This window comes from Hippocampus comes, unplaced genomic scaffold (genome assembly GCF_001891065.2).
Source record: "Hippocampus comes isolate QL1 unplaced genomic scaffold, H_comes_QL1_v1.1 scaffold152, whole genome shotgun sequence".
NCBI lineage: Eukaryota > Metazoa > Chordata > Actinopteri > Syngnathiformes > Syngnathidae > Hippocampus > Hippocampus comes.
Genome location: NW_017805849.1, coordinates 121,451 through 136,413, shown reverse-complemented (window position 1 = coordinate 136,413; position 14,963 = coordinate 121,451). Strand labels below are relative to the sequence as shown.

At 49.1% G+C, this 14,963-nt stretch overlaps 2 protein-coding genes across 3 annotated transcripts in view; both read right to left on the bottom strand.

The window, feature by feature from the left end:
• The window catches only part of LOC109526883 (XK-related protein 7-like), a 7,013-nt gene extending 2,616 nt beyond the window's left edge, over window positions 1-4,397 (bottom strand). Inside the window, 2 exon segments of the mRNA XM_019888458.1 lie at window positions 132-331; window positions 3,753-4,397. Coding sequence (XP_019744017.1) covers window positions 132-331; window positions 3,753-4,303 — 751 coding nt within the window. The 5' untranslated portion in view covers window positions 4,304-4,397.
• A 484-nt stretch (window positions 4,398-4,881) lies between these two features.
• On the bottom strand, window positions 4,882-13,973 carry rap1aa (RAP1A, member of RAS oncogene family a). Of its 2 annotated transcripts, none has more exons than XM_019888461.1 (8): window positions 13,855-13,973; window positions 12,103-12,190; window positions 10,476-10,544; window positions 9,000-9,056; window positions 8,773-8,913; window positions 7,507-7,650; window positions 7,270-7,403; window positions 4,882-5,236 (listed from the first exon to the last, which is right to left on the bottom strand). In XM_019888461.1, exons 2-7 carry the CDS (start codon window positions 12,157-12,159, stop codon window positions 7,317-7,319), a joined length of 555 nt encoding a protein of 184 aa, XP_019744020.1. In that variant the 5' UTR covers window positions 12,160-12,190; window positions 13,855-13,973; the 3' UTR covers window positions 4,882-5,236; window positions 7,270-7,316. The 2 variants fall into 2 exon arrangements, with proteins under 2 accessions (XP_019744020.1, XP_019744019.1); XM_019888460.1 differs by lacking the exon at window positions 4,882-5,236 and adding an exon at window positions 5,488-5,997.
• Window positions 13,974-14,963: the final 990 nt, after the last annotated feature.

The window sequence follows — 14,963 nt, the reverse complement described above, 5'->3', positions numbered from 1 at the left end:
CTACACCCCCACCCCCCACAGAAGACCCACCGCTGCAAGCCTGTACACGTTTTGGCGTTTCTCCCCTCGTTCCTTCTTCGGAGCGGCGCGCACACTTGCGAATGCGTTGGGAGTCGAGCGGTGGGCCTCACCCTGAAGAGGCAGCACCTCGCCGGTGACGATCATGATGGAGAGCTGCAGCACCAGCTGGGGGGCGCTCTTCAGGAAGGACTCCAGCAAACGCAGGACGCAGATGTCGGCGCTCTCAAACATCGCGCGCCAGCGGAAGTGCCGCCGCTCCGGCTCCCGGCGCCAGCGGCTCTGCGCGCCCAAATACAGGGCTCGGACATACCTGGGGGGGGGAACAAAGCGGTCGCGTCACGTCACTTGTTTCGAGCGCCCGAAGGGAGCTTCCGGGCATTTGCCAAGTGTGCGTGCGCCGCGAGTCGCTTGGACAAAACGCTGCGTCGGGCTCCTCCGGCACTTGTCGAGAGAGTGAATTTGGCAGCTGTGAGCTTTTAATATCAGCGCACACAAATCTCTTGGGGGGGGGGGCTTTGTGAGCTTCAGTCAGCCGGCTGCAAAAACAGCAAGGAAGCAAAATAAAAGCACTCATTCGCGTTTGGAGATTGAATGTTAGGCAAGCACACGGCTCAGCGAAAATCCCTTGCGGACATGAAGCCCCGCCCCCACCCTTGCTTTGATGGTGACCTTCTGCCACTGTCGCGTCATGTGGGAGACACACACACACACACACACACACACACACCCGCCATTAGGCGCAAATGGGTTTTCTCTTTGGACGTGGGGGTCACATGTGACATCTATTCGCGTGAGCCGAGCAAAGAAAGCATCCCCTTCACACCGAAGGGTAAGCGACTCCTGATGTCAGCAAGCTCGCCGAACCACCGGGGGAGCCGCCGTATCCTTCTGTTGTCCTGCTTCCCGCGACACAAATGACACCTCGTGGGACGAAATGTGTAAAAGACACACAAGCGGCACCACAAGCTGGCAAGTGCCGACGCTTACGCGCCTGCTCCTTCTGGAGCCCCCTTAACACCTCAACTTTGGCGCGTTTGGCAAGTGTCAAGATCAGCCCACTTCCTTTGGCGAGCTTCGTGGCACGTACTGTCATTACTAAGGGATGTTCGATACCACCAATTTTTTTGGTTTGTTTGTTTGTTTGTTTGTTTTTTTCAAAACGATACCCGGAGGAGTTCTCAACTCTTGAGCTCCATGCTCACGATACCGATACCAAGTAACCGATACCACAAGAGCTTTTGAGCCGTGCGATTTCTGTTCAACTCTGCCCACCTTTGTCTTTTTGTACTAACCTTCCGGCCCATGTCAAATGGCAGTTTTTTTTTGGGGGGGGGGCATCTCGCGGGCAGCTGAAAAATGGATGGTTGGACAAAAATGGCCCCCTCGGACCTTATGTTTAGCCACCCCTGCAGTCAATTATTTCCCAGCGGGTCATCGTGAGGCTTTTCCACAACACGAGCAAGCTACCTGCCAGTCACACCCAAGTGCTTCTCCGGACAAAATCGGAAGAAAACAGTTCAATGCAGTTCCAAGTAGAAATATCCAAAGAATGAGAGTACCTGTCCCACTCGTCATTTTGATTCCTATTGCATGTGTGGACGAGGGGTTAAAGCAGGAAGCCGTTTTCGGCCATCTCAGGGGGCGGCCGTTTTGCCACTTGCTGTCGACTGAAAATGACATCACAGTTGTTCGGGGCTCAGCCTCAGAAAATACGTGCGCCGTGATCGATTTTGGAGCCGCATCGTCCGGTCCTACTGGGTTTGGCTATCAATGAAGGATGATTCTCGAGTTCACAGCCGAGGGGGAAACAGGAAGGTCATCCTCTTAACGGGCACACGTGCTGGACTGCAACAAACGGAACCCGCAGCACCGCTTTAATGGCATTACCGGTAATTCGGCTGTTTAATGTGTTGCTGGACACACACACACACACGCACACACACAGCTCCAGGAGGAAGTAAGGAATCAATATTGGGTTGCCGATGCACACAAAGATGCAAGATAGCGAGAATCACAGGAACCGCTCATGTTCATTCCAAGCAATTGATGAGCGTCTTATTTCATCGTGCAACACATCATGGTGGGGGGGGGGGATGAAAGAGCATCCAGCTGGCAGGGCTGCCTCACAGCCTGCCAGCAGCGCAAATGCCTCCTCCAGCCCCGCCGGCAACTCGGGCCTGTCAAAAGCGATCAGGGCGCCGAGAGTCTGAGTGCCGCCTCCGCTCTCTGACTGAGCCGCTGACCCACAGACCTACTAGCAGCCTCGTGTGGGAGGAAGCCTTTACTTCTAGTCTCTCCGCAGACCGGGAGAGGCGGCGAGTTCCGCCGAGGAACACGTGGAAAGGGCGTCGCTATGAAAGAGTGAATGGTGCAGGAAAATGAAGAAGTCATTGGACATCTTTTGCGGTACAGTTCATTTCCCCCCACCAACACACCCTGACAGACCCTCGGACATATGCTGCCCCCTCCCATTCCAACCCTGGACAAGCGGTTGAGAATGGATGGATCATGAAACCCTTTGCTTCAGGATTAACCGGCAAAGAAAAATAATTGCTTCTCAAAATTAGAATATACTGTATCTGCTCAAATTAAAGTCATTGATTTGCTAAACTGCTCCGCAAAAAAAAAAAAAAAAAGTTATTTCCAGCCTCGCTGTGGAACCTCGATTCACAAACTTTTAATTCGTTCCATGACTCGATTCACGTTGACCAAGTGAGGGAACATTTCTCATTCAAATGGATAGAAATGCAATTCATGCGTTCCAGGCCTGGAACCAAGTTCGACTGACCTCAGTTCCACTGTCGCGTGGCTACAAATGAGTGGAAGCAACACTTCATTATCAGTTGATAACATTGTGCGGCCACTGCAAACCGGGCGACACAGCCAAATGCGTCGGTACGCACGATGGCCATTGAGCTCTCGTACCGGAGCTGACGGTTGAACCCGTGCAGGCCTCATTTCTGGGTGCACATCAAGACTGGTGTCTAATTCTTGAGCCTGCTAGCTAGCTAGCAGTCGCTCACGTAAAGGAAAACCGCTTCACCGCCTCCACTATAGAGGGCTCCGTCCTTTTAGCAATTACCCACAATGCACTACCGGCGGCCATGTTGGAGGGCTGTTATAAACAAGCCATACACGAAGTCTATTCGAGGGTTTTTTTTTTTGGGGGGGTTAGCCTTTCTCTCCATTTGAAGAGCAACAAAGTTACTAAATACACGCATAACATGTGGCTGCTTTACAATTCTTTGTCCTTTGGCATTTTGTTTAACTTTACAACAGGAAGAAAATTGGCAAATTTTGTTGATTTCTTTGGCCAACATTTTTTCTTTTTTTTTGGGAGGGGGATGATTGTCAAATCTGCCCAGTAAGACCATGAATGGCATAACATGCCACTAGTTGCTACCTAGCTAGCGGTTTCTAGTACTCTAGGACTAATCCAAGTATGTAGCTAACTGCTGACCAATTCTGCCTCACGAGTAACGTGCCCAGCAGTGCCCGAGTGGTATGCCAGAGTTGTCCTACGAGCGTGCAGAAATGTCAGAAGGATTCCACAAGAGAGCGCGCAATTGTCTTACGAGTGACAACAAACAGAGCACCCGCACTCGGGCTTCAAGCCGGACATTGGGGGCAAACGTTCAAACGGCTTTCCATTGACGCCCAAATCCGAAATACACTCGCACAAAGGACTGGCCGGGGTGCGAGGTTTCCCCCATCATCTGAGCCGTTCTTACCTCCACACTTGAGCCAGCTGGAGGATGTGAACGACCGCCTGGAAGAGCCACACGAACACTCTGCAGCATCCTCGGGCTCGGGCACGTCCCCCGGTGGCCGGCCCGGGCAGCAGCCCTGCCCCGGCGGAGCGGCCAGCGCCCCGCTCGCCGCCGCCATCCTTGGCGTTCAAGTCGTTCCCATCCACCGCAGACGACGCCGCCGCCACCGCGGCCGCCGCCGCCGCGCCGCTCTCCGGAGTCTCGGAGAAATCGTAGGCGAACCATCGGAAGCTCAACACCTGCACCACCACGGAGGGAATGATCACAAAGACCAGCGTGAGCGCAAAGCACCAATACTCCCTCCGGAGATAGTAGTCGGCGGCCAGCCACAGGTCTGAGGCCCCGTCCGAGAAGAAGACCAAAAGGGCGCCCAGCGTCCAGCAGCAGTCCGCCGCCGAGTAGCGCGGCTCGTCCCGGAGGCTCTGCGGAGGCCGCCGGCCCGGCCTGGAGGGATAGTCGGCCGCTATTTGGCTTCGCGGAGAGACGGCCGCACCGTCAGATTTCGCAGCCATGTTTGTATGAGGGGAGGACAGGGAAATGATGGAGAGGAGGGGCGAGAAGGGGTCGCGCAGCTTTGGTGGGTCGAGGTCTGTGTGTGTGTGTGTGTGTGTGTGGGGGGGGGGGGGGGGGGGGGGAGGGGGGGGGCCAGGGCAGCAGGGGGTCTCGCTGGGGTGGGGGGTGGATAGAGGAAGAGGAGGGACGGCCGGTAAGGTGAGGAGCAACCGTCGCTCATCGATCAGCTGAATGGTGTCATGCTGCAAATGATGGGAGACATTTCATGGTCAGGGCTGCTCGGATGAGAGGGGGCGAGGATTTCAATTCCAAGCTGGCAGATGGGACGCGCCATTTTAGAAATGCTCAAATGTACCTGCATCAAATTGCTCCACAAACCACGAATGTTTGATTTTGTTTTTTATGTTCCGTACAGGTAAGTGGTCATGGGTCAGTGTCACCCCGCTGCCATAGATTGATAGAGATATTAAGTACCGAACCCAAATTGTAGGAAGTATCGTCTGAATCCATGACAAGCACCTGTGTACAGTGGTTTCCTTAGATACTTGTGTTTTTGAAACGATTCTACACTGCATTATATAGTCATGACATTTAAATAGAATTAAAAGTATATATTTTTTTAAATCACACTTTCAATTCAATGCACATGGCACTGCTGATTTTGGTGTGTGCCACCTGGGGGCAGTATAAACAGCAATTCCTTCAGCAGAGGTGCAAGCAAAACATTATCCCAATGATTTGGAGGATTCCCTCAAGCGACGGAGTCAGTGATGGGAATTTGTTCCACGTGCTGTATTCATTCTGGTTGAGGAATTACGTTCTTGAACTTTGTTTACTTTGAGTCTCCGTAGTAGAAAGATGGCGGCGAAACGTGGCATCCTCTTCTTGTCTTGGAGGCAAGGCAGGTGCCATATAATTAGCGATTACTTCGCCTGCAATAACATCAAAAAAATAGTAGATTGCTCTGCTTAATATTGAAATGAATCGTAAGTTTTTGAAATAATGAACAGTGGGGGAGGGATCAACCAATGTTTAAACAGTTTCCTTACCACAAGTGAAAAAGAATTTCTTCTGACATGACATTTTCTTTTTCATCTCATAGATGTATGGACACGTCATGTGAAATATATTGGTTCCATGGTAACTAAAGTCATTGATCAACATCAGGACACACAGAAACAAATTAAAATGTACGTAATTTTAATATTTGCAAAAGACAAACAGGACAATCTTTGAAGTGATTTAGTACAATGCGTTTTCATCTTCAGGGCAAAAAAAAAAAAAAAATGGACCCCCCCTCCCATCAGTCTATAAAAATTTAACATCAGCTCAGCTTTATTATGCAAAACAGAAGTTGAGTATATGACGTGTAAGGCTTGCAGCTCATTATAAAACCAAGTCACTCGCGAAATATATTATTATCAAAGTGGGAGAGTAAGTCAAGAACAATGATGCATTGTCATTGCCACTGTTAGTTCATAAATGCAAAAAGGCCAACACTTAATTAGATGGACTTCAAAAGAACACTTTATATCGGAAGCATGGCTCTTTTCGTATTCACCAAAAAACATCCATGAATCAACTTAGTCCATTAAAACAAACAAACAAACAAGCAAACAAACAGGATTTCCAAACAGGTGGTGGTGACTCCTGCAGTCTTTCAGCTTTCAGAGAAGACGGAACGTCGACAGTTCTTAACATGAAAGACAAAAGTAAGGATTCAGTGAACCATTTGAGAGTCATTTATGCTCCACGCACGACTTCCCACTTTTTTACGAGCCCCGGGCTCCAGTTCGGACACTGCGGTTCGATGTGAATCCCAATGCGAATGAGTCTTTAGGTTAGGGCGGGACAATTACTCGCCATTTAAATTGGGATTTGGATTTTGACAACATTACGAATGGAAGAAACACGACTGGTATGCAGAACAGCGCGGTGCGTTGACAAGCTCCCGCCATTGGAACAGTACCCTGATGACACCAAGTGGCCGGTAGCGTATGTGATTCTGCCGCCCCTCGGCATCCTTTAAGCTGTTGAATGAAACCCTGGTTGGAGAATACCGTAAAACTAAACGCATACCAAAAAGACTGACACGCGCTGCATCTTCAAATACAAAATATGCTTCTTCTCAAGCGCTAATTCTCAATGCGAACTACTCAAGAACGGTGATTGCTATTTTTTCCATCATCGTGCAGCCCTACTTTGTGTCAAAGTAGCGCATCAGCTCCAGCGGGGAACGCCAGCGCGTCATACGATAATAACACTGCTACACACCGACCGGCCGTTGTGAATGCAAAACAAAGGCGGCACTGGAAAGGATTTTCTCGACTCATTCCTTGCATTCTCCTCACATTGATTGTTTTACAGCCGAAATAAGCCAGCGCAAGTGAAAAACATTCAAAAAAGATTGAAGCGGTCGTTAAAATACGTCGGTGCCTTGACTTGCCCTCTCATGTGGACAAGGAGAGACACTTTACACATTCTTTTACAAAAGCTTTTTTGAATGGGTATAATGCAACAAAAATGTCGCGATTTTTGACAACTGCAACTGATGAATAGCATTCCAATTATTATTCAAAACTGCAAGTCCAAGTCAAGGTACCGCTGTCGGGCCAGCGATGCACATTGTGCAATTTAGTGGACTCGTGAATATCTCAACTGCCGCAAAGCCCAAATTCTTTTTGCGCTGTCATCAATCGTTGATTGATGTCCACATATTTTCCTGATCCGGTAAGAGTTTCCCGGGGGAGAAGTAACGGCCTGGACCGTTTTGGCACTTCAAATGGCTCAGCAGTGCGTGCCGGTCTACGGAACGAGAAAGCTCGTTCACAGGGAATGACGTGCAACTCTGACATCAAGACAGGCAGGGGAAGAAAAGGGCTTTTGAATAGCTGTCCGCTGCGGTGACCGCTGCGCGAGAGGGCTGAAGTTCAAAGCACTAAACGACATCCCAACAGCCGCTCACCTGGTCTGGAGCCCCGACTTTGTGAAGGCGTGCATGCCAGGGGCCGTTTAGAGCAGAGTGCAGCCGCCCTTCTTTTTGGGCTTCTTTTCCATGGGTGTTTTTCTGTTGATTTGTCGCACCAGGTCGTAGAAAATCTAAAAGCGTAGGAAGGTCAAGGGAGCAGGGAAATGGGACCAGAGTCGCCCGGCCGTCCGTCATCACGACGCCCGCCCGCCCGCCCGCTGCGGGCAAACTTACTTCATTCACGTTGATCTTTGATTTGGCCGACGTCTCTAAAAAGGCACAGTTGCTCCACTGACGGGCCAAGTTCTGACCCTGCTCCTTGCCCACCACGCGCTCGCCCTCCAGGTCGCACTTATTCCCCACCAGGATCATGGGGACCTGCTTGACCAATGCCAAATAGTTGGGGTTATGACTCCATTAAAAAAAAAGAAAAGAAAAAAAGGGGAGGGGAGGGGGTGCGAGGAGGGAACAGGGAGAAGGGAAATGCAATGCATGCTTGTCGACAACCACACAGAAGCCCACCAGACGCAGTGCCGTACACGTGAAATTAGGGCTTGGCGATAAATCAAGTTTGATTGATTGAGCAGCTTCCATCGTTCAAAGCGCGCTGCTTTAGTCCACTGTGAATGAATAATCTCCATTTTTTTTCCTGACCCTTCGAGCAACAATTTCAAAAAATAAAGAAACTCGGGCATTTAAGTCTCACTATAAGCGCACAAGATGAGCGCAGTCATTTTCTGTCAGAGAAAGGAACCCGACGGAAAGCCATCACCTCGTCAATCAATCTGTACATTTCAAAAGAGGCAATAGCTATTGGGAAGTTGCAAAAGTAGTCATTAGGTTGGAAACTTTGACCCTGAGGTACTCCTGCGCGGCTTCACAGGGGAAGTGTGGCGACAGACTTCTGGCCCCGCCTATTGGTGCCATTTTAAGCTCGTTTGCTCTCGGCAGAAAGAGAGCAGCCCCCCCAAAGGGCGAGAATGAAAAAGCAAAACTTGTTTTGAACAATGTCATGAACATTCGCTCGGATACGGGCACGGGGCGGGGACCGCGGGTATCCGTTAGAAAGGCAAATCTGGATTGATTTTAATTGATTGCCATATCGCCCAGCCCATAAGTACGCCCCAAACCGCTCCTTCCCTGGATCTTATTTAGATTTTTTTTCCCCCCGCCTTCCCAAATTTCGGACAAGTGGAGGGGGCGGTGGCGTGGAAGTGGCGATTACTCCAAGTGATCCATGGCATAATGGACAGGAGAATCGATTCATTTGTGACAGCCCGAGTTCCATCCACGGGGGATGGAACCAAGTCAACCCGGAAATCAAGTTGCCGCCGCAGTACGTTCCGATGAAGTATGTCCATGTGACACGTCTTGACTTAGAGACAAGCTTTGTATGTTGCGGGGGAGCTAGGTTCGCCTGCTATTTATTGGGGAGTGGAAGGGGGCCCGGGGGGGTAGCAAGGACGACGCATAAAGTATGACTTGATGCCTGCCACTCACGTCCTCGGTGTCTTTCACTCGCAGGATTTGCTCCCGGAGGTCCTGCAGGTCATTAAACGTCGACTGCGCGGTGATGGAGTAGACCAGAGCGAAACCCTGCCCGTTCTTCATGTAAAGGTCCCTCATGGCTGTGAACTGCTCCTGGGGAGGACAACAAAGGCAGGCGGACACACTTGCTTGATTTGACTTTGGGAAGCGCCCGCCCGGCCGGGTCCGGCTCCACGTACTGTTCCGGCCGTGTCCAAGATCTCCAGCATGCATTGCTGCCCGTCAACTTCCACTTGCTGCAGGGGAGAAAACAAGCCTTCGGTCACCGTTGGGTGCAGCCCGTCTTCAAGGGGGTTTCAGAAATCTCTTTTTATCAGCCCGCACATTTTAAAAGCCGTACATCAGAGGGCTAAAAAAAAAAAAAAAAAAACAAAGAGTCCCAGATTCTTTTCTCAGGGTAGGGACACATTGCCACTGTCGGGTGGAATCTGAAAAAGCACTACTTCTCTGGGGAAGGACAAAAAGTGCGGAAGTTGAAGTGGGAAGAGGACACAAAAGGCACGCCCCCAGAAGGTGGATGTCATATGTGCATTGTGCAAAACAACGTGCCGAAAATGGCACCTCGGAAGAGACACGCTTAAGGTGGTCTGTTTAAACAATGGCAAGCGGCCATCTTCCGCTCCTCCCGCAGTCCAAAGCGTGATGTTATTTATTTGAATCCTTTATTCTGCCGCCCTGGTTTGGCTTCCATTAGCGAATGTTCTCTCCACCCGTGCCCACATTCCGACAAACCCGCTTTGGGCGAGGGCAAGCGATGAGGCACAAGGATACTTTGCATTTTGCAATACAAATAAAAGCTTGCCGACAAAGACCGCAACGCCAACATGAACGAGGTGCCGCTCACACTTACGCCACGATTTGCGATTGGATTGCGGACGCTCGGGCGAAGGCGCGTTACAGCTTTCGCAAAAGCCGGCCTCATTTCTGAGGAGCCGCACGGCGACGAGACCGACGATGACAATGTTTGATGGTGAACTTGCCAACTCGGTTCCGCTCGCGTTGCCTTTTTAAAAACATACGCTCCCGTATTTTTTTAAGCCTCCATTTTACGAGCGATAAATCAGGCGGCCGATGAAATCCCTTCAAACATCGGGCAAACTCGTGGGCCATTTGCCGATTGTTTTGACTTTTGTGTACTCTGTAGCCACGGACAGCCGTTGCACGCAAGTAACGTCGGTCTCGTTGTTTATCCCGTAGAATTCTGTACCATAACTTCGAGACTTTGAATAGATAGCAAGAAATTTGCTGACAAGGTCATTCTACGGACCTGTCAATCAAAACAAAGTCAATCGGAATTTTCACATCGAGTCTGCATGAACAGTGGGCGCGGGAGACAGATCACCATGAAATACGTCTACAATATGCTGAGGAGAATCGGCAATACAGCGACACCGCAAAAAGTGAACTGCGATAAGCAGACATGTTTTTTGGCGCCGTGTGTCGAAAGACTAAAAAAAATAAAAAATAAAATAGAACACTGGGACAGGGTGAGAACACCATTAAAGGTTTTCTATTTGAAAATAAACTTTCAGCCCAGGGGCTGCAAGAGATTCCAAACAGCCTGCCAACAAAGCTGAAATGGGCATTGGCTTGTAAAGTAACTTGGAGTAAATAAATACTGGAAACCGATTGAAGACAATGTATCCAGAGATTACCTTTCTGTAGGAGTCTTCTATTGTCGGGTCGTACTTTTCCACAAAAATTCCTTGCACAAACTGGACTGTCTAGAGTGAACAAACAAAGGAAAGTCACGATCGTATAATTCCAACAATATCAACACAATAACTGTCACGATCTCAACTCCAGTGGATTTCACGAGCGCTCGAAAACAATCACGGCTGTCAACAAAGTGCTGTACACGGAGCACAAAGAATTCGCACAACAATAAACCATAAAACAATCAATGAATAACTAAGACAGTAGAAAGCACAATCCAACTCAAAAGCAAGCCTCATGCGGAGTCCAAAGCCAAAGACTAAAAATGACCAGTTCGAAGGTGAGTTGAGGTGAAAATGGCCAGCGAGGGGGCTCATTCCAAAGACAGGGAGGGGCAACGGGAAAGGCTCCAGTCCCTCGGAGCCTCCGCTTAGTTTTTCGGTACCTCAAATAGTGTCCGGTCCGCAGACCCGAGGCACCGGGCGAGGCCATTTCAAGATTGGAAAACAAATCACAGGATCTTCAAGAGAACTCGAAAATGTCAAGGGAGCCAACGAAGACATGCCCGGGGTCTTGGTTTCCTCCAGACAGGGTCAAAGTGACCACCCCCCCCCCCCCCCGCCCCGCGAGGAAGTGCCCTTTTTTGGCTCAGCGGTACATCGATCTCACAGTCATCCGCCTAGCAGTGGAAGGAAATACCGCATGTCCTTCAGATGGGAGCCCAATGCGGGCAGATCCAGTGAGAACAGCAGAGGCCCCAGAACGGAGTCTTGTGGAACACCACACGACAGCGACGCAGTTTGTTTTTCGGACTAAACCCATGTGACTCTGCCGCACATTTCTCAGAATCAAACCCCGCACAAAACACTCTGTGGATTTGTGACTTTATGAAGTGTTCTCTTGTTGAGCGAGCGTCAGTGCAAAACAGCGGCACGTTCATCGGAGGTATTTGGAGAGTTTGCTGCTTACTGTATGTATTGAGTGTGACTGTTTATGGGGCCAAACAAAGCTCAGAAGGAGGAACGCCGTCGAGATTTTCCTTCCAAACAAAAAGCTCTCCACCTCACTGTCATTCATAGAGCACAGCGGGTGCAAGTGGCGTTTCATATTCATTTCTCCCCCTGGGATGCCATTTACTGTATATCGATTTCACATTGTTTTAGGGTTAGTCTCAATAAAAGATATACAGTATTTGTTTGGGTGTCTGGGATAGACACACGACTTCTCCATTATTTCCTATGGGAAATATCACATTCGTTTTCGTATGATTTGGTTTAAACCAAAAATTTGGGGACGGATCACAAAAACTGAGGTTCCACGGTTACAGCACTTGAGGGAAATGCCCTCAAGTCCAATTCACTACGAGATATATGACAAAAACAGAAATATCTGAATAGACTTGGACATTTGAATACGTTTGAAAAGGCAACTTTCGTCGCACTACGCTAGGACGAATGCTTTTGGGTTGGACTGGCATGAATGACATGGGAGAGATTTCAGTCCAAAATATGATTCTTTGGACTCTTGCTCTTTCATACAGATTTGTTTCAAAACAGATTGCCGTTGTTGTCCAGCTGATGCGGCGATAAGAAGAAGAAGACTGACGCGGCGGCGTCAATCCCTCACCAGTGCGGATTTCCCCACGCCTCCTGAACCCAGCACCACCAGCTTGTACTCGCGCATGATGGGCAACTTCAGTGGACACCACGAGGGTCTGCGAAAGGACAGAGAGTCAGTCAGAGGGTGCGCGTGTGACGTTCGGTGACAGGAAGCCCCACACTTTGGGTCCACGCCAAGCCAAGTTGCTTTTTCCAAAGAAAATCATTTCAAGGGGAGGTCCCCAAAAAGTGACAATTTACAGGTCAAACTCCAAAGCATCGCTTCCATCTGCTGCTTCGCCCAAAGTGCTTCGGTGTGTGTGTGTGTGTGTGTGTGTGTGTGTGTGTATGGGGGGGGGGGGGGGGGGGCAGTGGCAGTGCTTGTGGATTTTATTTTATTTTTTATTTGGTGGGGGTGGGGGGAGGGGGATTCCACAAGGGCGACTCGTGTTGTGTCCAAACTGAAAATATCAAAGAAAAAGAGTCGTGATTTGCAGGAATAAAGTCAGAACTACACAGGGCAAGACAACTTCTGTCGGGTAATCATTTCACAAGAGTTCAAGTCTAAGAATTACAACAGTCAAGTTGTCATTTGACAAGGACAAAGCCTAAGTATCTTGTGCAACTATGAGCTAACCACCTGGCTCACGTTATTGCAACTATGAGCTAACTATGAACAATATTACACCGGTCTCTGGAGAGAAAGATTGTTGTTTGCTGTGTAAGATTAAAATTCTTTTTCATATTTCGCCTCATGCTTGGTCTTAACCTAGTCATATTACAATTGTATTTTTTTATCTCCCCATCCAATGCCTCGATAGCGCAAGAGAGAGAGAGAGAGAGAGAGAGAGAGAGAGAGAGAGAGAGAGAGAGAGAGAGAGAGAGAGACACTTCACACTCATTTCTGAGCCTCTTTGAACATATTAATCGTCGTGGGAGTTTGGGAGACAATAATACAAAAAGCACTCTGTCACACTCGGGCAGCATTTGCAATTCGAAGAGTGACGTGCGCCTGCGCCAGCAGAGGCCCGCACCGACAGCTACACGCGCAGCGCCACAATGGGCCATTGTGATCACTCTACTTGAGGGCATGTACAAACCGAAAATGGAAATCAGAGGCCGCAGGCATTGCCGTGACATTCAAATCCTGCACGAGAGAGAGGTGACCCGAGAGTCCACAAGAATATTATGGGAGTAAAGTGCAAACTGAACCTGTCCATGTTATGCTCGCTGCTCTAATAATCAACCATCCGATTACGTAGGTGCAGTTTCAAGTACAGTAATGGTAACGACCATCAAGGTATGTTTTTTTTTTTAATTTTAACATTTATTTTGAGTTTCAGGCCCTCCTCTCTCCAGTAACAAATCACAAATAATTTTATATGCTAAAATTTGGCTTTGTTTCACGAACTACCCTTCCTAACATACACCACGAGGAAGTAGTGTGGATGCTTTTCCCTCTGGCGGCTCTACTGATTACTCCGCCAATGCTTTGTCAGTTAGATGCGCGTCTGACATCACAGCGATGTCAAATGCTCGCCCAAGGCGACACGGCGTTTCGTCGTCACGCCCTCGCAGAATGGGCTCGTCTATGACGGGCGGCGTGTTGTTAAGCTCAGGGCGAAAGGCCTTTAAAGGAAGTGTTTTACTGCCTTTGTCTTGGGGTTCAGATTTTCCTTTAATCTGTCAGAAGTGTAATTCTAGCCCCGTGTGTATCGACAAGTGCCTTCGAAATCAATCTGACAATAAAAACACGAGAGCTGGGAACACATCAACATACTGTGTAGACAGCAGCTGCAAAGGTCAACTCCCTCTACATCTGGGAGATCCTTGGGTGCACAGAAGACAGCGGAGGGTGCTCCGGGTCACCGGGGGCCACAAAGCTTGAAATGGGGCGTCCTGCTTCATCAGAAAAGGGAATGTTTATTAAAAGTCAGCAACAATGAAAGGAGCACTGCGCGATCTAGTGCTTTGAACGGAGTCAAAATCAACATACAGTTGAGAGCTACCCGTCGGAAGCATTTCTAACCGAGTAAAAGCAACATAGACGTACAATAAATACTTCATGGGCGATTTGCCCAAAAACTCGCTGGAAGCACTGCCATCAACGACCGAAAATCTAATTAAAGCACAACTCAAGAAGCGATGTGGTACTTTTAATACAAAAAGGAAAGCGGGGGCTGTTGGAATGATAACAATAAACTGGACGTCAGATTACAGAAAAGCCGTTCTCGAAAAGGAAGGGTGTGGCTATTAGTTTGCCAAACTTGTCTACCGCACGAAAACCCCAAGCGAAAAAGTCAGCGATTGCCAGCGTGACAAAAGAAAATAACTTTTAAACACAATGGGGTGGGGGCTGGGGGGGGCGCCAAGTTTCGTGAGTTGCTGTTAAAACTACAACAGTCCTGTTACTGTCCTAGCATTACGCTAACGTCGATGGAATGAAGACATGACAAGCGACACCGGATGTTACTGTGAATAAGGAAATAAGCGCTGTGTCGACTATCGTTGGGTTCACGGAGAAGAAATATGAATCGAAGCTGAGCTCCAGCGGCAGAACGGTGAATTTATCACCGTTTTCACTTGAAAGGGGTGACGACAAAACTCCAAGTGGAGTTTTACGCCAACACCACCGGGGGCACTTTGAGGTAGCTCTCCAGCGCGGAAGCAACAAGCTAAACTTTCCGTGACAGCAGTGTGCCGCCAAAGGGGATTTCTGTCGACAACAACCGGAGTTAATCATTTAGCTTGAGGTTAGCAACCCGCGAACCTGTGCGCTAATACACTACCAGCCGCGGCTCGTTTTACTGTCTCGATGGAGACTTCAACGGTATTGATCAAAATCTACTGGAGTTGAAAGCTGGACAGACGTGCGACCGAGAGCAAATT